Genomic DNA, 25,317 nt, shown 5'->3' with positions numbered 1-25,317 from the left:
TGGCTATGCTTGTTGAATGTGCTTCCAGAGTTCATGCATGCTCTGCCAGTAACATATAGAACCCTATGTAACAAGGATGGTGGTAAACGATACTATACAGAAGGAACCTAATATTAAAGCTTTGGGTCTCCATAGACATAACTTTCGGAACTTGTGACACACCAAATATTTACAATAAATTTCCGGTGGAAAGCTGTCATCACTTTTTGGTGTAAAGTGCTGAGAAAGCGGTACTGGCTTCTAAGCGCGGAAATGCAGTTTATAGCGATTTAAATGCCGTTGAAATAACAGCACTTCACACTTTCGAAAACATATTCTCTTGTAGACAATAAAACATTTTTAAAAACTATAAATTATTTACAACTTTACACTCAATTAATAACGAAAATAATAAATAATTTGCCAAAACAGCTGACTTGCCGAAATAAACGAACAGCAAATGACAGCTGTCAAAACAACTAGTAAACAAAGTGTTCGATACTCGCTGTTTTGCCTTTTCGCTGCCAGGCATATTCGCCGCATTGGCTGTATCGAACTATGGCCATCTCGCTCGCACGCACAGTGTAAACAAAAACGCGGAACCAGTTTTTCAGTGTTGCTATTGTGCGCGGTCAGCGGTGGGCACATACAAATCTACATGTATGCGTGTACATGTGTTTGTGTGCGCAAATAGTAGTGAAAACTATCGGCAAATGCTGTCGGGATATACAAATGTGGGAAAAATGCAGGCAATCGCTGGCTGAGCAAAAGAGTTTCAAAGCGGTCGCCGTCGTGTACGAACGTAAAACGAGCGTGAGCGCGTAGCGAGTGCGCCAGCGAAAAAGAAGAATAATCATTACTAATAAGCATATTGCAGACAAATATAAAAATATTTGTTGATAAATATCAGAAAAATAGCATTAAATAAAGCAGTGTTTGCAACAAAGTGTAAGTTTTTTGCTTTCGGAAAACAAATAACAAGTTTGTGAGGCAAAGGCTGTGAACGAAAAGCAGCAGCAGCGTACGCTTGTGCGGCAGAACGTTGGCGTCGCAGCTCTCGACGCAGTTATTCTAACGAAATCGAACGATTTTTATGAAAGTAAATCATGTGAGAATGCGTTTAGTGATAGTAAAAACTGTGTAAGCAGCAGCGAAAATAGTGTAAGTTTCCTACAACAACAATAATAATAACAAATAGTTTAGAAAAGTGTGGTGCGTTTGTTGTTTTTGCTGCTTTGTGCATTTCAGCTGTCCAACTGGCAGCGTAGAAGCAGCGCTGCAGCAGTCATTTGTGTGAGTGTGTGTGTGTGTGTAAGCATAATATGTGTGGGTAGTATGTGAGGGGAGAGGAATGCAGTTGTGCGACTGTCAGTGGTTGATTGCAGCATGAATTGGAATTAATTTGGTAAAGCACAAGAAAAATTGATGGATTATGAACATGGGTACCATTTTTTTGAGAAAAATTAAAAAAAAATAAAAAATTAAAATAAAAAATTAAAATTAAAAAAAAAAAAAAATATGTATAAAAAAATACTATCAAATTTTTTAATTATATTTTTTTTCTTACATACATACAAATTTATGAAATATATTATAATTTTTTAAAAAGTATAATATAATAGTAATGAACGGATAATTATAAAGACAAAAATAAATGGTTTAAAAAACATATAATTATAACAAAAACAATAAAAATAATAAATGGAAAAATATTATACAGTGAAATTCCTCAATACGGATAGTCGTTAAACTCGCACACCTCCCATAACCGGACAAATTTCATGAATATTGATGAATGAATTATGAGCTTTATATGTTGACAGCTCCATATGCGGGCAAAAACACCGCCACGGTGGGTGTCCAGTTATGAGGGATTTCACTATACAGTAGAGGCCCGCTAATCCGGATCAATTAAAACCGGTCCCTATCCGGAATATAAGGAAATCCGGATTACCAAAAAATATTTATAAATTTCTATTTGTTTATTATAACAAATAATACAGCTGTTTCAAAAAAAAACAAAAAAAAACTTAAATCAATAAAGCATAAAAGCGAATGTAGTGAATAATAAACATGTGATCCGTATTAGAGAATACGGATAGAGAATTTCGGTCCGGATTACAAGGGACATAATAGAAATTTTGAGTTTTTTAACCCTCTCCGGATTAAAAATTAGGCCATAAAAAATTTAATTGTTACATGAAATTTATACGTTAAAAAAATAATTAAAAAAAATAAACAAAAAAATTAAAAAAATACAAAACTGAAAATGTGAATGGAAAAATAATATAAAAAATATTTTGAATCTAAAAATAGATAAAAATTAGTAAAACACAAAATATTTTTTAAAATAAACTAATAAAAAAATTGATAAAATAATGTTATGTAATGTGTTTAAAAATTTAACAAAAAACGCTCGAAATTAAAAAAAAAATTGTTTATAAAAATGTACTTTTTATTTCTAAAACAAAAAATCGAAAAAATTCAACGTATGTATATCTCATTGGAAAATTAAAAAAAAATCGTAAAGAATAGGCTGACTAGTTATTTCGAAAATAAAATACTCTTCTTCGTATACGCAAATGTTTAAAAGTATTTTTTTTTTTTTTCAAAGTAAAAATTTTGAAAAATCATAATTTCAAAATTTTTCATATTAAGTCGAAATTAAAAAAAAATCATGTTATTTTGCTTCAAATAACAGAAAAAATGTTTCGCACCCATAAGAATGTAAATTTTGGATGGAATGAACACACCTGTATATTAAAATAATATTTAAAAAATTTAGTGGAAAAATAATAAAAAAAAAATTGTGGAAAAATAATAAAAAAACAGTATTTCCAATCTAAAATGTAAAAAAAAATTAAAAAATGAAAATATAATTTAAAACAATTTTAAAATAAACTAAAAAATTAATATTTAACAACTGAGAATTGTAGTGGCATACTTTTTTTACTTTAATCTACATAATTCTAAATGATACCTAAATACAGTGTTTTCCAATAAGAGTGGTATGATTTCTTTTCAAAAAAAAAACAAAAAACAGCAATTGTTATGGAAATTCAAATTATTTTAATTTAATGTGAAATAAAATATATACAATTAATTTCTGCATATAAAATCTTTCAAATGGCCCCGACAACTTCTTTTGCAGGAACGAGTTCGTTGAATTTTCAGGTACTTTTTCCACCAAATCAAGTCATATGTCATGAATAGCGCGTTCAATATTGATTATATTGCTATTACAAAGCTTGCAGAGAGTCTAGTTTATTGCTAAAGACCAAAGACTTCAACTAACCACACAAGAAGTAAACTAATGGTGCTAAATCATAACTTCTTGCAGGCCATTCAATGTCATAATTTCTTGAAATAATCGAGTCTCCAAACTTTTCTCGCAATAATACGGTTGTCGCACGTGCAGTGTGGCACGTAGCCCTGACTTTTAGGAACCAGCTGCTGTCAAGATCAACGTCTGCCAATTGTTACCATAAAAAGTAGGTGATCAGCGATCTATACCGCTGTCCATTGACAGTAACGGTGTCACCAATTTCATTTCGAAAGAAGTAAGGTTGATACCACCAGACCGAAAACCACACCAAACTGTCAATTTAGGTGAATGTAATGGTTGTTCATGAATAATTTGTGGATTTTCTTTGCACCAGTATTGACAGCGCACGAAAAGTTGCAATTGGAGAACGATTATTTTAATAATAAAATTTAACCATTTGTAAATGTGGTTCTTGCGTATATCTTTCACGAACTTGTAAACATTACCGAATACAATGAAAAATTATAGATCATTTCATTTCAAAAATGGCCGAAACGACACTTAGAAATCATATTATTCTTATTGGAAAACCGGGTAGTAAAAAAAATACTGTAATTGGAGTGCAAAAATAATATAAAACATATTTTTAAATCCAAGAATATTCAAAAAAAACATAATTTAATTATTTTAAACTTAAAAAAGTTACATTGCAGCTTTGAAAATTAAAAATAAAGTTTCAAAAATAAAAAAAAATGTTTTTTATTAATTTAAAAGAGAAAATCCACAACTTAGCCATGGCAAAATTGTATTCATAAATGGATTAGTTGATTTAAATGTTATTTTATATGTACATACATATGTATGTTTGTATCTATATCAGCATCCCAAGACTCTAAAAGAGATCAACTGGAGTAGCTCATCGGAAACGCACTTGAATTATCGGGTAGTCGAAAAAGTCTTTTCGTATTTCTAATCACATTTCAACTTATTTTTTTTATATATATACAAATAAATATGTAAAGAAATATGTAACATTTTGGTCGAGCACTTTATGCCATTTTTCCGATAGAGACATTATTCCATCGGTGTAAAATTATCATCAGTGTAAATCGAAATTTCCAGAACGGTAGCGACCGAACCATTGTTGTGCTACACGAACTGATACAGCAACGTCTCTGTAAACTTCACAAATTTCATTGGTGGCTTGCTTGCCATTCTTCCCTTTTTTTATATAAAAATTCCAAAATATAGTGAATTCCTTCATTACTTTCACTCATTTTTGAATAGCTGTAAGTTTTTTTTTGACTTCCCTTAATTTAATTTTTTTTGGTTGAATGCAGCTTAAAATCTCACCTTTCCAGCACTATATGGTATGATACAATGCGATTGGTAGCGCTGGAGATATACGACTGCAACGACCACTATTGACAAAATACGAAAAGACTTTTTCGACTACCCAATATAATATTAAAATAAAAAAAACTTCCCATTATCAAAATCCGAAAAGAATTAACATACATTGTGACAAAAAAGTACCCGGAAATCGTAAAGAAAATAAAAATTGTAAATAAAACGCAAAATATTTAATTATTCATCAATATTTATTTTGTGAAATATCATTTACCCGGGTAATTTAAATTACAATTCCCGGTACTTTTTTGTCACAATTAACATCTAGTTGTGTATGTATGTATGTATGTCAAAAAACTTCTTTACGCCTTTGTTTACTTTCAAAGCAAGCCGGCACTTGTTTACTCAAGTGTTCGCAATTGCGATCGTTATGAAAATAGATTAGAAATTAAAGAGAATTAAGCAGATTTCGAAGACGCTTCGCATATAAAGCGCCGACTACTGGTGGCACACGCGCTGGAAGCTTTTAGTTACGTACATACGTATGTACATTTATATATGTATAAAATTATATATACATATATATGTATATAGATAACTTGATATGTATATACAAAAGCACTTATGTATATCTAATAAAATGTAAAATATATATGCATATATGTGTATGTACTCACCTGTATATTCCCATATGTATATATGTATGACGTAAATGTAAATGTAAGCAAGCACTCATCGTATTTCAATTGTTGCTCAAGTGGTTTGCCTCGACGCTCCTACATTTATGCCGGCAAACAGTTCACTTTTTCACTATGAGCAAACCTAAAAGATAATAAAAAAAATATATGTAGAAAATAACTTAGTATGCAGGTACCGAACTTGAAATGTTCATTGTTTGAGTAAGTTAGATAAATGAGTAATGAGCAACTGAAATAAAGATTTATAGTAAAACAAAAAACAAATTATAGTAAAAATAAATCATACATTACACATAAGCAAGAATGATGATGTAAAAAAATGAGATGATATTAAATTAAATTCAAGGGAAGTTAAAAATTATAAAGCTACACAGAGTATGAGAGCGATATATAATATGAGTTTATATCTAAAGAAACAAAAACTTTTAATAAATGGAGGCTAAGTAAAAAAAAAAATAATTAAAAAACAAATATGTATTACAAAAAAAATTATTTAAAAAAATTTCGAATTCTTTTTTTACGAAAATTTTTTTTTATAATTTTTTAAAAATAATTATTTAAAAATAATTTTAAAAAAATATTACAAAAAAATTATTTAAAAAATTTCGAATTCTTTGTTACGAAAAATTTTTTTTAATAATTTTTTTTTATAACTTTTTTTTAATAATTTTTTTTAATAATTTTTTTTTTTTTTAATTTTTTTTTATAATTTTTTTTTTAATTTTTTTTTAATTTAATTTTTACGAAATTTTTTTTTTTTACGAATTTTTTTAATTTTTATTTTTTAATTATTAAGCAATGTTTTATATAAAATGGAGTTGAAACCAAAAATATGTATAGAACCTGTTTTAAACTAAATAATAATAAAATAATAATACTGAACTTAGACATATTCAAAAGCAAAATATAAAAAATTTCATTTGTTTTAAACACTTTTTTAAGGTTTTATTAAAAAAAAAAATAAGTCAAACTAAAAACATTATAACAGCAAATAAATAACTTTTGTTAAACTTATAAAGCTATATTTTAAATCAAAAGTAACATACAGATTTTTTTATTTATTAAAAAATTAAATTGAACAAACCCAAAAAAAAATAAAAAATTAAAATTAAAAAAAAATATTAAATCGATTTATTTTAAACGCTTTTTTTTTAATTATTTGAAACCAAAACATTTCTAATATCAATTAAAGTCTTTCGCAAAACGCTGTATATGGTATATGGGTTAGAACAGGTTGATCCACAGGGAACCTAAAAGCCTAAAAATCGCTTTACGGATCATTCTGAATAACTTTGCCTAAGAGACTAAGGGTCTAAAACCGATTTCGATCCAGCCATTTTTAAGGCGAAGTTTTTTTAAAATCATAAATTTTTTCGTCAGTTTTTGAGATATTCGAATGGAATTTAACACATACTATACATAGGTGCATATTATATTGATCATTTGTCCAAATCGGCAACCGATTGAGACCGACTCAGATTTTTAAAATCGGCCTTAAAAATCGCAGGCTCGAAACCAGTTTTTGTGTCTTAGGCAAAGTTGTTCAGAATAATGGAAATCATATCATAATCATATGGAAGTAGCCCAACATGAAAATGATTTAAAATAAAATAAAAAATTAAAAAAGAGGTATAAGATCCCAAATGTCCCCTATGCAGACTTGCGTGCGCTTAACAGCCGCTAGTTGAAGACCAACTGCTGTGTGACTGCGAGATACTTCTAGCCTGGAGAGATCTACTGAACTACTAGCTCTGAGCAATGTTCATTTTGTGGCAACCTTTGTTTGTAAGAGGGCTAGAGGGTGTGTGTAGGTAGAAGGATGAGGTGGAAACAACCAAGCACTTTCTCCACCATCGTCCAGCCTTTGCAAGACTGAGGTTAGAACATCTCGGTAATCATATCAACGGCGAACCAGAAGACATTGCCGAACTAATATTAGCCAACTCAACAAATTTGTGGTATGCTCAATGCGCTTTGTTAATCTGTGATGGTCTTATGACGCTGTGCATAGCAGTTTTAAGGTACAAAAACAGACCAGCGTTCTAAGCTGCCCAAATGAGATTCTTCTTAGGACCGACCTCTTAACCTAACCTAATAATAAAAGTGGCCAAGTAACATACATACAATTTAAAATAAAATTTTCTCGAAAAAAACTAAAAAAATGCATTTTTAAACCAAAAATATTTATAAAAAAAAAGTGCATAACATAATTTTATAGAAAATGAGCAAGCAAGCAAGAATTGAAATAAAACTTTGGACATTATAAAAAATAAAAATTTCATTAACTAAGAAAAATTGCAAAATCTATTTATTTAAAAAAAAAAAAAACAAAATCTATTTTTGTAAAATAAAATGAATATATGAATTAAAATGAAAATTAAAGCCAAAAGTCGCCTAAAATTAAAAAAATATAATTAGCTAATTTTTTTAATTAAATATAATTAATTGATTTTTAAAATCAAATATAATTAAAAAAAGAAGTATTATAATAAAATTAAAAACAACCTGTTTCAAACCGAAAAATATTAAAAAATTAATAAATATGATAAATATTATAAATTATACTATAAACAACGGGTTACTCAATTGGAGGTATTTTTTTTAGCCAAATTTTGTTCAGCGATTAGGCCCTTTTCTGGCTCAATGGGTATGTGAACTAGCAAAATTGCCGTATTTGGGACGAAGACCACCCGAGGAAAAACAACTATTTGGTGTGGTTTGTGGTCTGGTGGAATCATCGGTCGACATTTCTTCAAAAATGATGCCGATGAGAACATAGGGAACCTCGAAATGGATCACTCTTTAGTATAATAATAAAATTTATAAATACTTATGTTAAAAATATTTTTGTAAAGTTTTATCAAATCAAAAATAATAATAAAAACAATGCCAAAAAAGTCTAACAATAATTAAATGATTTACAGGAGCTTCGATATATCGCGCATTAGGTCGCTACTAATAATTTTATTATCATATGAGTAAGCAGCAGATGCCTTAAAATATTTTCTATTTGTTTTTAAAATTTTACTTGGCGCCTAGTTTGCGTAGGTTGCGATTTAAAAAGCAATAAAAACAACTTGATGTATATAAGTAAGCAAACATAAAACTGTCTTATGTTATAGTAAATATGGTATGAAGGTATATAAATGTATGTATATACTATAGGTATATATATTTATGTATGTATGAATGTAGATATAAATGTATGTATGTATATATGTTTGTATGTTTTTATGTACTTATGTATGTATGTCAGCATATTTGAGCGCCAATTGCGGCATTCAGCAACTAAGCATTGGGTGATCAGTCATTTATGGTAGCATTATATTAACAACTGCCTTTTAAGAGTTATGCAAAGGCATTAAAAATATTTGGAAGTCGCATGAATACACACAAATACACCGGAAAATAGCGCATAGATGGAGTAAAGAAGTTAGATTTTTATGTTAATGAAATAATTAGTGCTTTTTTGCCAAGCTTTGAAACACTTAAGTAGGCTTTTATAAAAGGTAGGTTTTATGTATGTATGTAGTAGCTAACTAAATATAGTACATACTATATGTAAATGTATAAAATAAATGCTAAAATGTGCAATTATATACATACATACAATAGAATACAATTTCATTGTTTTGTTAAACAATATTTTTTCACTTAATTTTTCTTCAGTAAAAAAAAAAATAATCATTGAGGCATTTTCTTTAATTACCACACAATATTTATTTATCTGCTATTAATTATTACACATTTTTCAAAATATTTCAACAATATTTTTATATTTTTTTACGTTGTATTTTAAATATTTATTGGTTTGAAGAAAAATTAAATTTTTAAAAATTTTTTTTTGGTAATTTCAGTTTAACATATTTTTCTATAACTTTTTTTTTATTAATTTTCCGCTCTCGAAGATTTTTTTTTTTACTAAATTATTTTTAACATTTTTTTTTTTATTTATTGGGTTGAAAAAATTGTTTTTTTTTCAAATATATTTTATAGTGATTTCAGTTTATCATATATTTTTTATAAATGTTTTCTATTCATTCTTCGCCCTTGAATATTTTTTCTATCTAAATTCTATTTTACTAAATTTTTTAATCAATTATTTTTACTAAGTTTTTTTTCAATATTTTTTCTACTGATTTATATTTTTACTAATTTTTTCATATTTTTTTTTTGCTGAATTATATTTTAGTTTCACCATTATTCACTCTTTCCATTAATATTATTATTTTCGGCATTTTTTTGTGAAGCATTTAGGCCCTTCCCTTGAAATTTAAATATTTTTAACACTAATTACTAACTTTTTATGCTGTTAATTGCATAAATGCTGCTAAAAAATCAAATTAGCAAATAACCATTATATACTTCTATATTTGTATATGTATGTATATATGTATGTAACAGCATGCTCAAATGCCTTTCTAACGCATTGATATGCAGCTATGCCGCTTAGGCTGTAATTACAGATTATGCCGCGTGATTTTAGTGCTCGAATTGCTGGATAAATAACAAAAAAACACAGAACTAGCACATACATATATGCTAGTATATAGCAATATAAGTTTAAAAAATATTTTTTCATTTATATGTATGTATGTATATATAAGAAAAATTTAATTCCTAACATATGATTCACCATATACATACATTACCTCGATTAAAAAATATTTAGTATTTTCCATAAGCATCAAATTTTTTACACACATACATTACATTTACATATATATACATATATACATACATATGTACATATGTATATACAACTTCAGTTAAATGCGCTTACGGTCTTTGATTTCATTATTTGCACTTTGAAACTGAATAAACAATTAACGAAGTATGAGATCATAATGAATTGTTATAAATATACATATATATATGTATATATATGTAAAATATGTTAATATGTGCGTTGTGAGTGCATTCATAGATATGCGTTTAGTAATGTAAGTAGGTACTTGTATATGTGAATATAGAAATATGTATATATACTTGATAAGTATTTATCGAATATTTTTGTTGTTGTTTTTATTGAATTATGCCACAGCTAAACATTTGCTTTCGATTTATAATGAAGTAGTGCTACTTCATTTGAAGTACACCCCTTGTGTAAGTTTTAATTAGTGTAAATTATTTAGAAAAACACTTAAATAAATATTATTAAATGCTAATAGGTGCCAGCAATATTTTTTTTATTTTTTTCAATTAAAAAAAATTAATGAAAACAACATTTAAAAAAATAAAAATAAATCTAAAAAAATTAAAAAAAAAATTAAAAAATATAAAAAAAATTAAAAAATACAAAAAAATAAAAAAATATATATGTTTATAAAAAAAATTTGCAAAAACATAAAAATAAATAAAACAAAGAAGGCTTTAAAAAATTAATTAAAACAAAAAACAAATAAAACATTAGCAATAAAGCTTTTATATTTTTAAATAAAAAAAAATGTAATTAAAACAGAATCTAAAAAACTAAAAAATATTTAAAAAAAGTAAAAACAACCTAATTAAAACAAAAAAATCAAAAAAAGATAAAACCTAAGAACTTAAAAACTAAAAAAAAACTAGGTAAATAAAAATAAAATATATAAAAACTAAAAAATTAAAAACACTAGAAAATAATTTAAAAAAAATACAAAAAAAACTAAAAAATAAATAAAACAACGAAAGCTTTAAAAACTTAAATAAAAAAAAACAAACAAACCATTAGCAACAAAATTTTTTATATTATTTTAATAAAAACAAATTTAATTAAAACGGAATCTAAAAAATTTAAAAATATTATCTAAAAAAAATTAAAAACAACCTAAAAAATTAAAACAAACAAATAGAAAAAATATAAAAACCTAAAAACTTAAAAAAACCATATAAAAAAATTAAAAAAAAAAAAAAAATTAAAAACACTATATAAAAATATTAACAGAAAAATATAAAAAAATTAAAAATAAATAAATCAACGAAAGCTTTAAAAAATTAAATTAAAAAAAAAAAACAAAAAAACATTACCAATCAAGTTTTTTATATTTTTTTAATAAAACCAATTTTAATTAAAACAGAATCTAAAAAATTAAATAACATAATTTAAAAAAATAAAAACAGCCTTATTTAAAAAAAAAATTAAATGCCCCAAAAATTAAAAAAAAAACTTTTAAAAACATTTAAAAAAAATACAAAAAATTAAAAAAACTTTATAAAAAAATTAAAAAATAAAATCTAGAAAATTACAAAAAAATTAAAAAAAACTATATAAAAAATTAAAAAGACATATAAAAAACTAAAAATTTTAAAAATAATTAAAACATCGTAAGCAGTAAAAAATTAGGTAAAAAAAATCAGCAATATAAAACACACAAAGATTTCAAAAGTAAGAAAGGAAGTTTACAAGTATGTCATTAATAATAAAGCAATATTAATAATATACCAAAATTTAATATAAAAAATAAATATTACTAAAAACTAAATAAATATATAAATAATAATAAAACAAATGTTTACTGTTTTTTATATACATTATATTATAATATTTGCATATGTTGGAACAAAAATATTTAAAAAAATATTATTTAAAAAAAATTAAAAAAAAATACAACAATAAAAAATTAAAATTAAATAAAATACAAAAAAATTAAAAAAAATGGCAAGGCGTTAATTTTAGGATACCCTTTATATAATTAAAAAATTAATAATAAAAATATGAAAAATATGAATTATAAAACCCAAACAAGTAAAAAAAATAAACACAAGTACAACAATAGAAAAGTTTAAATTAAAAGTAAATAAAATAACAAAAAAAGATTTCAAAAATTAAAAAAAATGGCAATGTGTTAATTTTAGGACACCCTGTACATATTTAAATATATTTTTTCCTTTTATGTATAAAAAAATTGTTAAAAAAAGCTATGAGAAATTACAAAAAGTTGTAATACTAAAACTAAAGCGATTTTTTAATTAATAAAGTATGTAATTAAAACTAACAAAACAAAAACAAATATTTTTTTTTTAATATTCATAATTTTTAAGATATTAAATTTAACTGCTGCGCAAAAAGCGAAATCCCAATGCTTTCCTAAATATTTTCTCACTTAAAGAATTTAATAAATATAAATATGTACAAATATACATATATGTATGTATGTATTTCGCTGTACATACACAAATATATGAGTAATTTAACAATAACATTGTTATTATATGCGCTATATGTATGCCCATATAAAAAATGTAAGCGCAAAATATTCCAGACACTCAACTCTACAAATCAGGCATTGCAAATTGGGCAGACGACTTGCCAATTTCGGTTTTTATGAATAAAAGAAAAAAAAATTAAATAAAAAAAATAAACATAATTTGGAGTTGGAAATATCGCTGTAAACATTCATAATAATGTTCTTATTTTTTATTTACAGCGCCTTTAAAAACATATGGACAACACTCACAACTTTGTATTCACCACACGTCTTTGTCACTGAGCTGTCAGTAGAGCTAACATTTTCAACACACCAGCTGTCAAACTGACAGGCAGCGAGAGAGAGAGAGAAATAACTATGAGCAGGCAGCCAGCAATTATTTCATGAGAAAAGCAAAAGGATTGCTAGTAGCCCATAAGCAAATGTCACAGCTGAGCGGTTAGGTAGAAAAAGAGCGTAAGCGCAGTCAAGAGAATACATATTGACTGCGCGCGAGAGCGAGTGACTGCAGCAAAGGCTAGCTGCCTGACTTCAACGGCCTGCGAAGCCTTGCCAAACGCCAGCCACTGACAGAACTGAGCAGCACAGCGAAGGAAGCTGTCAACGGGCGTTAAAACGGATAGCATTGCGTCTGCTGCGAACGCAAAAAAAAAAATTATATGAAATTATTGTTAAAATTGCAAGTATTTGTGAAATTTAAACGAATTTGTACAATATAGTTAGAAAAAATCGGAAAAACGCGTATATAAATCGACGCAAAACGTTTATAATAAGCGTAGTGAAAAGCTGCTCCAAGGTGCACACACACAGCATTTTTGGGTGTGAAAACGAAAGTGAAAATTTAGCACACAACCGAGAAACGAGTGCGCGCGTACGAGGCGACAGCGACGGCGGCGGCAAGACCACCTCCACTCCCAAGTGACGGCGGGTAATAGTGAGGCGCGCGCGGTTGACGGTGAAACGTGCGACGTGGTGCGTAGAAATTGTGGAACGCGTTGGGGTCCTAACGAAAAACGAGACATCAGGTCGTCGCTGCAGAGTTTCAGTCTTTCAGCACTTGAGTCGACAGCATAGTCTGGCGAGGATGCTGTGCGTCGCTGTGACTGCTAAGGAAATAACAAAAATCGGCGATTTAATCGTGTGCGCGTAGTGGCAGCGCGGACAGACAGGCATTCTAGAGGCACGACACCACGAAAATATACAGGTTTACCCGTGGATAAATATTGAAATCGGCAAACAAGTGCAGCGCAAGTTTACGACAACGTCCTGCGAATTCCCTTTGCGCTGTGATTTGTGTGTCACGTGAACTGAGCTGTGCAGCGCTCACGAAACAAATAAGGTCTCAAATAAACGAATGACGTTTAGCGCCTGCAAATATGCTATAGTCAATGATTTGGCTTGCACAAAAATAAAAAAAAGTGTGGAGTGTAAAACAGCTGAGCGCTTCAGACAAGGGCAGGTTAACGCCTAAAAGTGTGCTTAATAATAGTCGGCCAACTTGTGCGTGTACGCGTGTTAACGGGCGAAAGTATGCAATGTATTATGTAAAACGGGTAGTTAAGAAAATCGACGTGAAGGCTGTGAGATAAATGAAAGCTGCAATACAGCAAGTGTTTCGAGTTGTGAAAATTTAGAAAAAGCTTAATTGGGAAATTTTTGTGGCGCTAAAAAGTATGCTATACTCTCGTTAGTTAGGCCAAAGTGCGAAAAGTAAACAAATTAGTGAAATTTGCTGAGGTAAAATATAATAAATTCTGTGAAATACAAAGAAATTTAAAAGTATTAAGTGTTGCGCCTAAAAGAAGGCAACAATTTTATGAAATACAGCAAAAAAAAAAGCGCTTAAGTGGCATAGCGTTACTGCTAAAGCATGAAATGATATGAAAGCGAAAAATTATTTGGGAAATCAAAATTACATTTCGCCTAAAACTGTGCAACGTTAAGCGCAGTAGTGTAAAGTTCACAAAAAATTCGAAAAGTTTAATGCAAAAAAATAAAGCATTGCCTACATATACTACGCACACGCTCGAGCGCCCAAAAGTCTGCTCCGTTTTAAGTGAAAATCAACAAAATTTGTTAGGAGAGCGAGAGAGCGTCTGGCAGTAATTTTGGCTTGCCTAAATAAATTGTCTTAAAAAAGTCATAAATAACACAGCAGCACGTTTTATAGCACTCGTGCATATATATATATATACATAAAGGAAATCGACTTAAAAAATTCACCGCACTGTGCATATGTATGTATGTATATCGCTTGCGCGCTCTCGTAAGGCTCTCTCTCGACGCTTTGCTGCTTGAGTGCGTAAATTATTGTGACGTCAAAAGTCAAAACTAAAAGTTTTACTCCTTTTTTCGTATGCGTATGTGTTTTTCTTTTGATTTGATTTGTGTAAACGCCTAAAAGTATACCAGCGTGGTGCGTGAAATGTGCAAATATTTGCTAACCAACGGTGTAAATTGTAGTGCAATCACAAATAAACGTCAAACAAATACTGATTAGCCAAAATAGCAACAACAACATATAACCACAGCAGCTTTAACACGCAAACGAATAGCGAAAATTGTTCAACAAAATGGAGCAACCCAGCATATTGGTGCGCATTTTGCACTCAATACCACATGTGAATTACACTTTTCAGCGGGTGAATGACACCTTCAATCCGGACAGCGATGTTTATCTTGAGGTGAGTGCGCAAAGGTTTGCGATTTTTGATAATTGGTTGGCAAAAAGCCGAAAAGTATACTTTAAGTTGCAAGATTTTATGTAAACTACATGCTCTTAGCTCATTTTTTGAACTGATTAAGTCGGCTATCACTTAAATTTTACAAAAAAAAAAAAAAATAATAAAAATAATAATTAAGAAGAAAAAATTAATATATTAAATAACAAAAAACCCCAAAAAAAATATTCCATAAAATAAAAAAAATTATATCGAGAAAAAAATTAAAAACAATAAACAAACCTTTTTTTTTGTCGAAAACAATAACAATGTAATTCATTTTTTAAGTTTTTCTTTAACTTTTTTTGCATATTATTATATAAAATAATTATTGCTGAGTTTTTAGTTTATTTACATTTTTTTCTCTTTAATAATTTTTTCAAACATTTTTCGGAAAATATAATACTTTATCTTTTATTTATTTTATTTTTATTGATTTTTTTATATAAAGTAATTTGTTTTTTTCTGCTTTTAGCATTTTTTACAAATTTTTAATTATTATTTCATTTCGCAGTATTTAAAATTTTTAAAAATATCTTTTGGGAAAAAATTTAAAATTTATGTTATAATTTTTTTACTCGTATGTCGTATGAAAGTAATTTTTATGGCAAATAATTTTATTCATTACGCTTTTAATATTTTTTTTAATTTTTATTAAATTTAGCTGTTATAAATTTTTTGAAATACTTTTTGAGGAAAATTTAGAATTTACGTTATTATTTTAGTTTATTTCTATTTTTTGTGTAATTAATTTTTATACAAATTAATTTTTATTCATTTCATTTTCATATTTTTATTTATTAAATTTAAGTTTTATTCAATTTTGCTGTGTTATAAATTTTTTAAAATATTTTGTTGAGAAAAGTTAAAAATTATGTTTTTATTTTCGTTTATTTCAATTTTGTATGAGTTTTTATACAAAATATTTATTATTTATTCCCTTTTTAATATTTTTTTAAAATTTTAATTTATTTTGTCGATTTACTTCTTTTACGAATTTTTTAAAACATTTTTTTGGAAAAATTTAAAATTTTCATACAATTCTTATTTATTCCAATTTTTCATGCAATTAATTGCTACAATTAGAATAATTAAATTTAATTTATATTATTTTTTGCAGTTTTTTATGGAAATAATTAATTTTTTTGATTTTTGTTTTTTTGTTCAATTTTTAATTTTCATGTTATATCATATAAGTTTTTTTTATTTTATTTTATATATCTCTTTTGGTAATTGTTTTCAAATTTTTCCAATGTTTTTTTTTGAAAATTTCCAATTTTATTTTTTCATTTTTATTAAATCTCTTTCGTGTCAAATTTTATTTTATATAAATAATAATTCAGTTAAAACAGCTAAGTTTTATGTACTTCATTTTTTTATATTTTTTCAACTTTATGTTCCATTATTAAATTTTAATTAAATTAATATAAAAATAATTAACTTCTTTTTTATAAATCTTTTTTTTTTTTAACTTCGAAAATTTATTATTATTGAATTTAATATTAAAATAATTTAAATAATAAATATAATAATTATTTTATTTTCGTAAATTTTTGAAGTTAGAAAATTAAATAAAAATGTAATATCAAAATAATTTAAATAAAAAATATAATAATAATTTTATTTTTATTAAGTCATTTATTTTATTTTTTTAGTTCCGAAAATTAATTTTCATAAATTTGTTGATTTTATTTTTATATTTCTGAAAATTAATTTTGCAATAAGCATATTTTGAAATATTTGGCATTTTTCAAATTATTTCTTTGGCGCTGCACTTTACCTCACCGCTACTACTATAGCTACATCTACCTACATCTTCCCCATAGCACCACCATTTCTTTATTCAACCTCCATCCACCTCGCATATCCTTTTACAGTTGCTTGAAGGCCCGTCGTTTAGCGGCTTTGCCAACCACCAGCCTTATCACGCACCAGCATTTGCTGGCATGTCATTACGCTTGCTCCTTACTCTCTGTATACCTATAATTCTTGTGCCGTTACGTCGCGCCGCTCCTGCTCACCTGCACTTTTATCACAGCAAATTTTACCTCACTCTAACTACTAATTACACTCTGCGAATTCCCTGACTTCCTTTGCTTACGCTTTGGTTGCTCCCGTATTTTTTACAAAGTCTGTTATCTCTCTCTTTCTTTGAGTCTCCTTTGCACCGTTCGTTTGTGTTTGCCTACCGCGTTCACGTTTTTGATTGCTCTATTTGCACGTCTTGCAGACGCGTATTTGTCATCTTCATCATCACCATCATGGCGAGTGTTTGCTTTTGCTTTGTATTTGTCTTTGATTTTCTTCCACACATTTGCTCGGTCTAGAGACTAATCGTGATTTCTGTTTATTTTTTTATTTTGTGCCGCAACTCATTTTTCTAACACTTGCTTGATTTTAATTTTGTCTTCATTTTATTTTTATTTTATTTTATTTTTTATTTTTGTTTCAAGTTCTATATTTACTTTCCACGAAATGATCAGAGGTTACAGTTCGGCACGGCATATTTTAGCAGAAAAATTTGCCAGCCTCGTTCACTTGACTATAAACGAATCTAATACGAATTTTGATTTGTTTCATAGAGACAGCTGTTGGTTGGAAGCACTGTATTCCCTGATCTCTGTTAGCTCACTTTCTCCGTAAATTCATAGTTCCAAGTCAAAAAATTACTTTTCTGCTTCTAAGACGGGCTTGCAACGCAAATAAGTCGATCAGTGCTTATGTTATGCCGATATCTTCGGGAAAAAGTTCGTATATACTTAGTATTTTATCGTCGCAGTCACACCTAACTGAAATTCTCAGCAGCTTTATTTAAAAAAAATATATATAAATTCTATTACTAGCATTATCTCTTGATAATTTTGAGAATTATTTTAGTGTTCTTCTACGAAAAGCAATAATTTACCGAGTTTAAAGAAAAATCTACTAAATCTCTATCGAAATTTGGTCTTCATTTTCATTTTCCAAGTATTGTATGTTACACCCTCCTAACACGCAGTTATGAATCATGCTAAGCGTAATTTCGTTATCTATACTAAAATTCTATGCTGATTAGTGGTAACCGTTAAAAATAAAATGTAATGCATTTTTGTAGTAATTTTATCTACAGTCCTTGTATTTGCCATAAATACCATTTATATTTGGAAAAGATAAGCAATACACAGCACATTCGGAACATATGTATGTTTGTAGGTTAAAATTTGTACTTTGTGTCGATAACTGAAAGTCAAAACTTGATTGTAAACGACTTATGATTTCTCAGTTAAGTACGTATGAGCTCTTAGCTTACTTAGGAATATAAATCACCATATACATAGTTTAATTTATGCTTCGAAAAGAAATTTGAAAGCTGGTTTCCGTTCCGAGAATCTCTATCTATCGTTGAAGAAGGAAAGATCAGAAATAAAATGACTATTCAAAACTCAAGAGACACCCGCTTTGACAACTGAACTGTTACTAATTTTAAGCTGTTGCTACTTTCAGTTGGAAAAACTAAGCAGCCTCGAAACGGATTAAAACTAGTAATATCTGTTAACGAAGAATGCTTCCTAATCAGTCTGACACATACTATATAATAGACCGAAGTTTTAGAAAATCTTTCAATTAAAAAATCTTGAGGTCTAAAGGATAACGCAAAAAGTGTTTGGAAAAACTCTCATCAAAATACCGTTTCTGCCTCTCGTAGAAAAAACATTTCTATTGTAAATAGTTCTTCCACTTCCATCCCCAACTCTGACTGTATAGAGAAATGTGCAGAAAAAATGCAGGCTATTTATAATAGTACTAAAAAACTGCAAAAACTCTACTCGGGTTTTATCTAATACTCTCAGAGACGCCATAACATATTTAGGCTGACATTAACTGGACAAAATTTAATAAATTTTCAATACTCGCTCTCAAAGTTAGCTTGTGATCTATAAAAACCATAATTTTTGTGATGGTCGTATAGATACATATAGAAACGAAAAAGCTGCTCTGATTTTATCCAGCACTTTGAAAAGCTCGTAAAAAATGCCTGAATATTTAGCTTGAGGGATTTCAAGAGACATTCGAACTTCGAATCAGCTACTTCCCTACTCTCCTCTAATAACACTAATGACCCACTTCGAGTTGTTTCTTTATAATCATGGGAAAATCCTTGCTTCTATAGACCTTAAAAAGCAAGAATGACTAAAAAGCCTCTGAGAGCTGACATTACCAACCCAATGCGATAGTGGCTTTCGCTTTTCAAACAAATCTGCAATTCTCAACTGATTTATAGATATAAGAGTACATCGTCATCTAACATGCAAAATCGTAACATGATATTTCTTTAGTTTGCAGGAGCGGGAAAAACAATATAAAACATAGAAAATGCTCAGATTGAAGCACAATTTTGAATTTTGGTCATAAATTGGTTTTATCTGACAGCAGAAGGTTAAAATTGCCCTGCAATATGATGTGGTGATATAATTATTGATATTTATATCCCGAAAAAAGTACATAAATGATGATGCGCTTAGTCGATTTAGTCATGTTCATAGGTCTGTCTGTATGTACGCGAACTAGTTCCTCAGTTTTTCAGATATCAAACTGAAATTATGCATACGTTATTTTCCCACCAAGAAGCTGCTCTTTTGTCAGGTAGGTAGGACTTATAACCGTTATGCTTTTTGTGGACAAGTACTCAAGGTTTGGTGCCTGATGGGCCCCAAGTATTTTGTATCGCATTTGTGATAAAGTTCCGTATTTCCCTACTGTTATAAGCCAAGCACATCTTTAGCCCCTGCTCTCCAAAGGGCCAGTGACTTGTGATAGTACCTGTAAGTTTGTATATGCTATTTCTGGACCTAGCTAGCAGGCCCTCTATTCTATATCTGTCAAATTTCGGCCATAATTGTTTTGTTATCTTGCAGCTTGTTGACAGGTGGAACAAATCTGTTCTGTGCGACTAATTCAAAATGCTTGGGAAGCTCCCTTTTGATCGTTCCTAGCGCGCATAGTACTAGCTTGGCTTCGGATTCGTCTAAGGAGGCTGCAAGCTTTTCGTCTTTGAGTTGCCAAAAATGTTCTGTAACCCGGAGCGCTTATTAGGGATAAGTGGAATTGATCTGCCAGTGATCTCAAAGCTTTCCTGCAGTTGTTGATTACGTTTGAATTAATCTGTGGTGTCGACAAGGCAAGCAAAGTCGCCTGTCTGTCCCTGTATATGGTTGCTTTCTGTATCCTCCAAGAGTTATTCAATAGAACTTCGCAGGCCTTCGCTATACCTAGTACTTCCGCTTGGAAGATGCTGGCTGAGTTTGGTAGGCGGATAAAGGTGTTTAGGAAATTTCGCAGGTATAATTGTTTAAGGCAACGGTACAATCTGCGAAGATACTGTTCATAACGAATCTACTATGGTATATAGCTGCCATACAAACTAAACTTTCACAGTCAAGTTAAAGACCTTTTTACTGTGCTATAAAAAATGCACCTATGAAGGCTATTATTCATTCGCTGTAACCGAAGTAAACACTTTTTCTTGTTTTTGGTATATTCCTTATTATAATTTGTCGAAATACACCTTTAAAAGCATACTCCATTAAAGCATTATTCAAATCACTAACGCCAGCTACATCTCATTTAAAGCATTTGCTAATTTCACGCTTTCATCTTTTCATTTCCGCCTTTCTTATAACAACCCACGCCACCTCACTTCGCAACCTTAGTTGTTCCTCATTGTAAGGAAACAGGAAGGCACGCTATAGATAGATAAGCGTTGAAATTAATTTCACTGTCAAACGTTTTATATTAATTTATGTCTGCTACAGATTATCTATACATATGTATGTATATTTATTTGCCATTAGAGCAGCACATGCGTCCCTGCTAAATACAACGCTTTGAAGGCCTCAGAAATGCTCACTCTCCCGTTTCAAACTGGGGTATGTGTGTTTATCGATGGCAGCCACCGCTCACTCAAAAGGATTTGCCACACTACGCGCTGCCTTCATTTTAACAGCCTGCCATGCCTCTCATTTCCATGCTACCGCGCGCTCTCATCCTCTTTTACACTCTCTTGCTCACACTCTCGCGTTTGCTGTGCTGTGTAGTGTAGTCTACATGGCCTTGTAGGTATGATTAATAATACGCTTGGCGATTGTTTGGTGAATTTGTCATTTAAAGTCCTTGAAATTTTGTAATGTTCATGTTATATGCAATTGTGTGACCTCACACCACCACAGGGGGCCCTGCGCGTTTGCCGTCTATTTAGCGCAACTAATGTTACTTTTACTGTTGTTGCGCTCTACATTCGGCGCAAGGCGCGGAACGAACACATATCGATATTTACATAGCCTTGTGACTTGCGATTGCACGTATACTTTCAGATAAGCAATCGTTTTGACGGTGGCGTCTCTGTATCCAGCTCGCGTACACACAATTGAACTGATTGAGCAATTTGTACGTTTCCTCATTCAGTTCTCTGGTATCTAGTTGTTGTTGCACGTGAAATGGCTGTGATGTCCTTGGAAGTTTTTGGCATAAATAGAAGACTTGAGCAACAGGGGTTCGGAAAGAATTTAGCATTGAACGCTAGTTTTTTGTCGGACTAAAGTGAATTTTGGGCTATAATCGTGATTGACTGCTTTAGTTGACCTGTATTCGTCAAGGTAGCTGGAATGACCTATTGGGAGCTGATAGAGACTACTTATACAGCATATAAGGGAATGATCTTCGGTTGTATTGATACTAGTTCGGACTAAGAGCCAACAAAAAACCACATAAGATCTCATGTTAACCTTAAAACTCTCTTAACATAATAACAAGTCTTTACACAAACGAGTCGATCTGATCTTTTATCTTATCTACTATGTACAACCCATTAGCACGACCCATCCAAAGAAAGTCGGATCTATGTAACCGTATCGAATTGACATGGAGAATCCAAGCACAATTTTCATCCTTTCTCAAACAAGTTGTGGAACTACTACTTTTCGCAGACTTCACAAAGCTCTTCTGAAGCATTTTTACAGAGTATATAATACTGATATAATTGTCATCTAACAAGTCTTGTCTATGGTAGCCTAGACAAGCGCCTGTTTTGGACTTCAATTGGACTCTGGATATATAACCGCAATTACTCCTTACACAAAAGAGCCAACCCGAATTTTTTTCCTTTTTTCAATAAATTAATACGACCCAGTCCCAAAAAGTCGGATCTATGTAACCGGACCGACTATGTACCCTTATCAGATCGAGGATTATCAATTCGGTAACGACAACGCTACTAAGACTAATAAGGGTGTATGCTGCTTGGTGGTTCCGCCACTTTTCCCCTTTGTTCGTTCATGAAAATTCTTTCTACACACAAAAGTAGAGTTTGTTCCAAGGGAAATGAGTTAGTTCTTGTTTGCAAATGTCGAAAATGAAGTGAATAAATTCGCTGGTTGGCTACGAGCTCTATTACGATACTAATCCTACGCTCAAAAGATCGGAATGAGTGGGTAAAATTAGTTCTGCCTACCGTCCAATAAATCTTTTTTCGAAAAATAGTTTTGCCTACCTTCTAATACATATGTACTCACAGTTACAAGTAACGTAGTTAACGTAACTCTTCATACCATACATAGATTTCAGATTCTTTAAGACAGAATGTTTTCACGCGAACATTTTCGAGATCTGCCGTTCAATATAACGTACCACTCTTCATATCCTAAATATATTTCTTTCAGATTCTTTAAGACAATATTGACTGAGAGTTTCATTGGGATCTCAGTTATTCAATATCCATTAATCTAAGTCTCTCTTGATATCAAAAGCGCTAAAGAGAGAGAAAAAGAGAGTTAAAGCGATTTGTTCATTATCTTCTCGAAACAAAAGTCCTTCCAGCGAGGTAAGACTTTAGCTGTAGCTTCAAGCTTAATTCCTGACCCAAACATATACAAGGAGGAGACAGATTGGTCTGAAATTTTCCAACACACAAAATTTTCAATCCTCCTTTTTCACCGAAATAATTCCATTATCGAGCGCATAACCCCGTACTCGTGCCTCGCCTGTTAATCCGTTCACAACTCAGCCACTATTCCGCGCATGAAAATCAGTAATGAGATGCAAATGTTACTTCACAACCTCGCACTCGTGCCCTGCCTGTGTGGCCGTCCACACCTTGCGCCGTCCATTCATCTCTCGTATACATGTTTATTATTTAACTTCTTCCACATGAACTCCGAACTCAAAGAAGTTGTCCTTAATTTCCACAACTGCTCGCTGAACCGTAACATAAAGTGCATACACAACCACGCCCCACAACTTTTGCGGCGCTTCAAGCGTGAACGGCACTTGCGAGCGAAAATAAAAAATGAACGAACACGCACACAACCACACAAACACACACAACCACAAGCAGTGCAGTGCAGCCGCAGACTCACTCGTACAGGAACAACTTAATAAAATACTGCTTGCCGTGTCGCGCACGCCCCGCCGCCCAGCCTTGACGCTGGATGGCATTAATGACGCAATAACCGAAAGGGTGTCGTCGAGTAAATGCACCGTTAAGTCGGTCGTTCGGTCAGCTGGCTGACCAAATAAATTGAACAGGTAATTGGTAACAGCCAACGGTATGAGTATGTGTAGTGGGTAACGCGAATTTACAACGATAGTGTTCGATTCGGCAAGTGGGCGAGAGAGGCATGCGACAGCGGCGTTTGTGTGTGTGGGTGTGTGTGGTAAGGGTTATGATTGAGCGTTAGCTTGATTGGATGTCGACATACTGGCTTTAATGCATATATCTGCATGAGTATGCACGCTTAACGGTAATAGCCGAATGTAGGCACGGTCGTAAATTGCAATGCAACAACAACAGCAACACTAAATGGTACAATAGCAAACCGAGTTGCCAGATTGACCTAATGGAAGTGGCGGTGGCATGAAGTTGGTTGGAGTACAATAACCGCAAAATGCACAATTGCCGAATGAGAAGCAACAACAACTACAACAACAGCAAATATTGTGTTCATAGCGCAGCAGCATGCGCTTGTGCAGCTCACTGTAAGGCAAAGCCTTCATTATATGTACATATACAACTATTTTTGTATGTGTGCATGTTTGTGTGTGTGTGTGTGTGCATTGAAAACGTCAGCAACATCCTTGCCATTGCCCCAGTTTTCGAGTACAACACAAAAATTAACTAGCTGCAATATTTGTTGTACTCGACTCGACAATCGGTTAGTTTGACGGAATTGGCTGTTGGCAGGTTTTTTTTTGCTACCGAATGCAACACTGGCAGCAATGGCAAAAGGCGGGGTAGTGTACAAAAAAAAATGGAGCGCGACGTCAGCAATGAATGAAGTCTAATTTACATACATACATATGTATACAGATGTAGATGTCATGCATGTGCTTATGCAGGGAACATTTCAGGCTGAATGACGTAGGCGAAGTTATACGAGTATTCAGTAAATTGTTTGGGGTGAACAGCAACAGAAGACCAATTGAGCGATCAATCAAGAAAACGAGAGTAGAATTAAATAAATTGTAGAGAAAAGTGAAGATATCTTGTCAAATAAACAAGTTTTCCATACAAGAGCTTGATTTTGATCGTTCAGTTTGTATGACAGCTATATGCTATAGTGCTCCGATCAGAGCAATTTTTTTGGAGATTATGGGGTTACTTTGGATAATAATCCGTGCCAAATTTTGTGAGGATATCTTGTCAAATAAAAAAGGTTTCCATACATGAGCTTGCTTTTGATCGCTCAGTTTATATGACAGCTATATGCTATAGTGCTCCGATCAGAGCAATTTTTTTGGAGATTATGGGGATACTTTGGACAATAATCCGTGCCAAATTTCGTGCCGATATCTTGTCAAATAAAAAAGTTTTCCATACATGAGCTTGCTTTTGATCGCTCAGTTTATATGACAGCTATATGCTATAGTGCTCCGATCAGAGCAATTTTTTTGGAGATTATGGGGATACTTTGGACAACAATCCGTGCCAAATTTCGTGACGATATCTTGTCAAATAAATAAGTTTTCCATACATGAGCTTGCTTTTGATCGCTCAGTTTGTATGACAGCTATATGCTTTAGAGGTCCGATCTAAGCAATTTGTTCGAATATTAAGGGGTTACTTTGGATAATAATCCGTGTGAATT

The 25,317-nt window shown here is 30.6% G+C and overlaps 1 protein-coding gene and 1 long non-coding RNA gene across 2 annotated transcripts in view; one reads left to right on the top strand and one right to left on the bottom strand.

The window, feature by feature from the left end:
* LOC126758223 (uncharacterized) overlaps positions 1-25,317 on the bottom strand; it is a 196,122-nt gene that overhangs the window by 56,797 nt on the left and 114,008 nt on the right. The window contains exon 3 of the long non-coding RNA XR_007666832.1: positions 5,272-5,416. This is a non-coding gene — a long non-coding RNA (uncharacterized LOC126758223). The remainder of the gene's footprint in view (positions 1-5,271; positions 5,417-25,317) is intronic.
* The window catches only part of LOC126758198 (uncharacterized), a 165,368-nt gene continuing 140,823 nt past the window's right edge, over positions 773-25,317 (top strand). Inside the window, 2 exon segments of the mRNA XM_050472316.1 lie at positions 773-1,140; positions 12,699-15,163. Of these exon segments, the coding sequence (XP_050328273.1) occupies positions 15,053-15,163 (111 nt within the window). The 5' untranslated portion in view covers positions 773-1,140; positions 12,699-15,052.

This window comes from Bactrocera neohumeralis, chromosome 5, assembly GCF_024586455.1.
Source record: "Bactrocera neohumeralis isolate Rockhampton chromosome 5, APGP_CSIRO_Bneo_wtdbg2-racon-allhic-juicebox.fasta_v2, whole genome shotgun sequence".
In the NCBI taxonomy this organism is placed as follows: domain Eukaryota; kingdom Metazoa; phylum Arthropoda; class Insecta; order Diptera; family Tephritidae; genus Bactrocera; species Bactrocera neohumeralis.
Note: the sequence above shows the minus strand (reverse complement) of the source record. Positions and strands in the feature narration are given on the sequence as shown.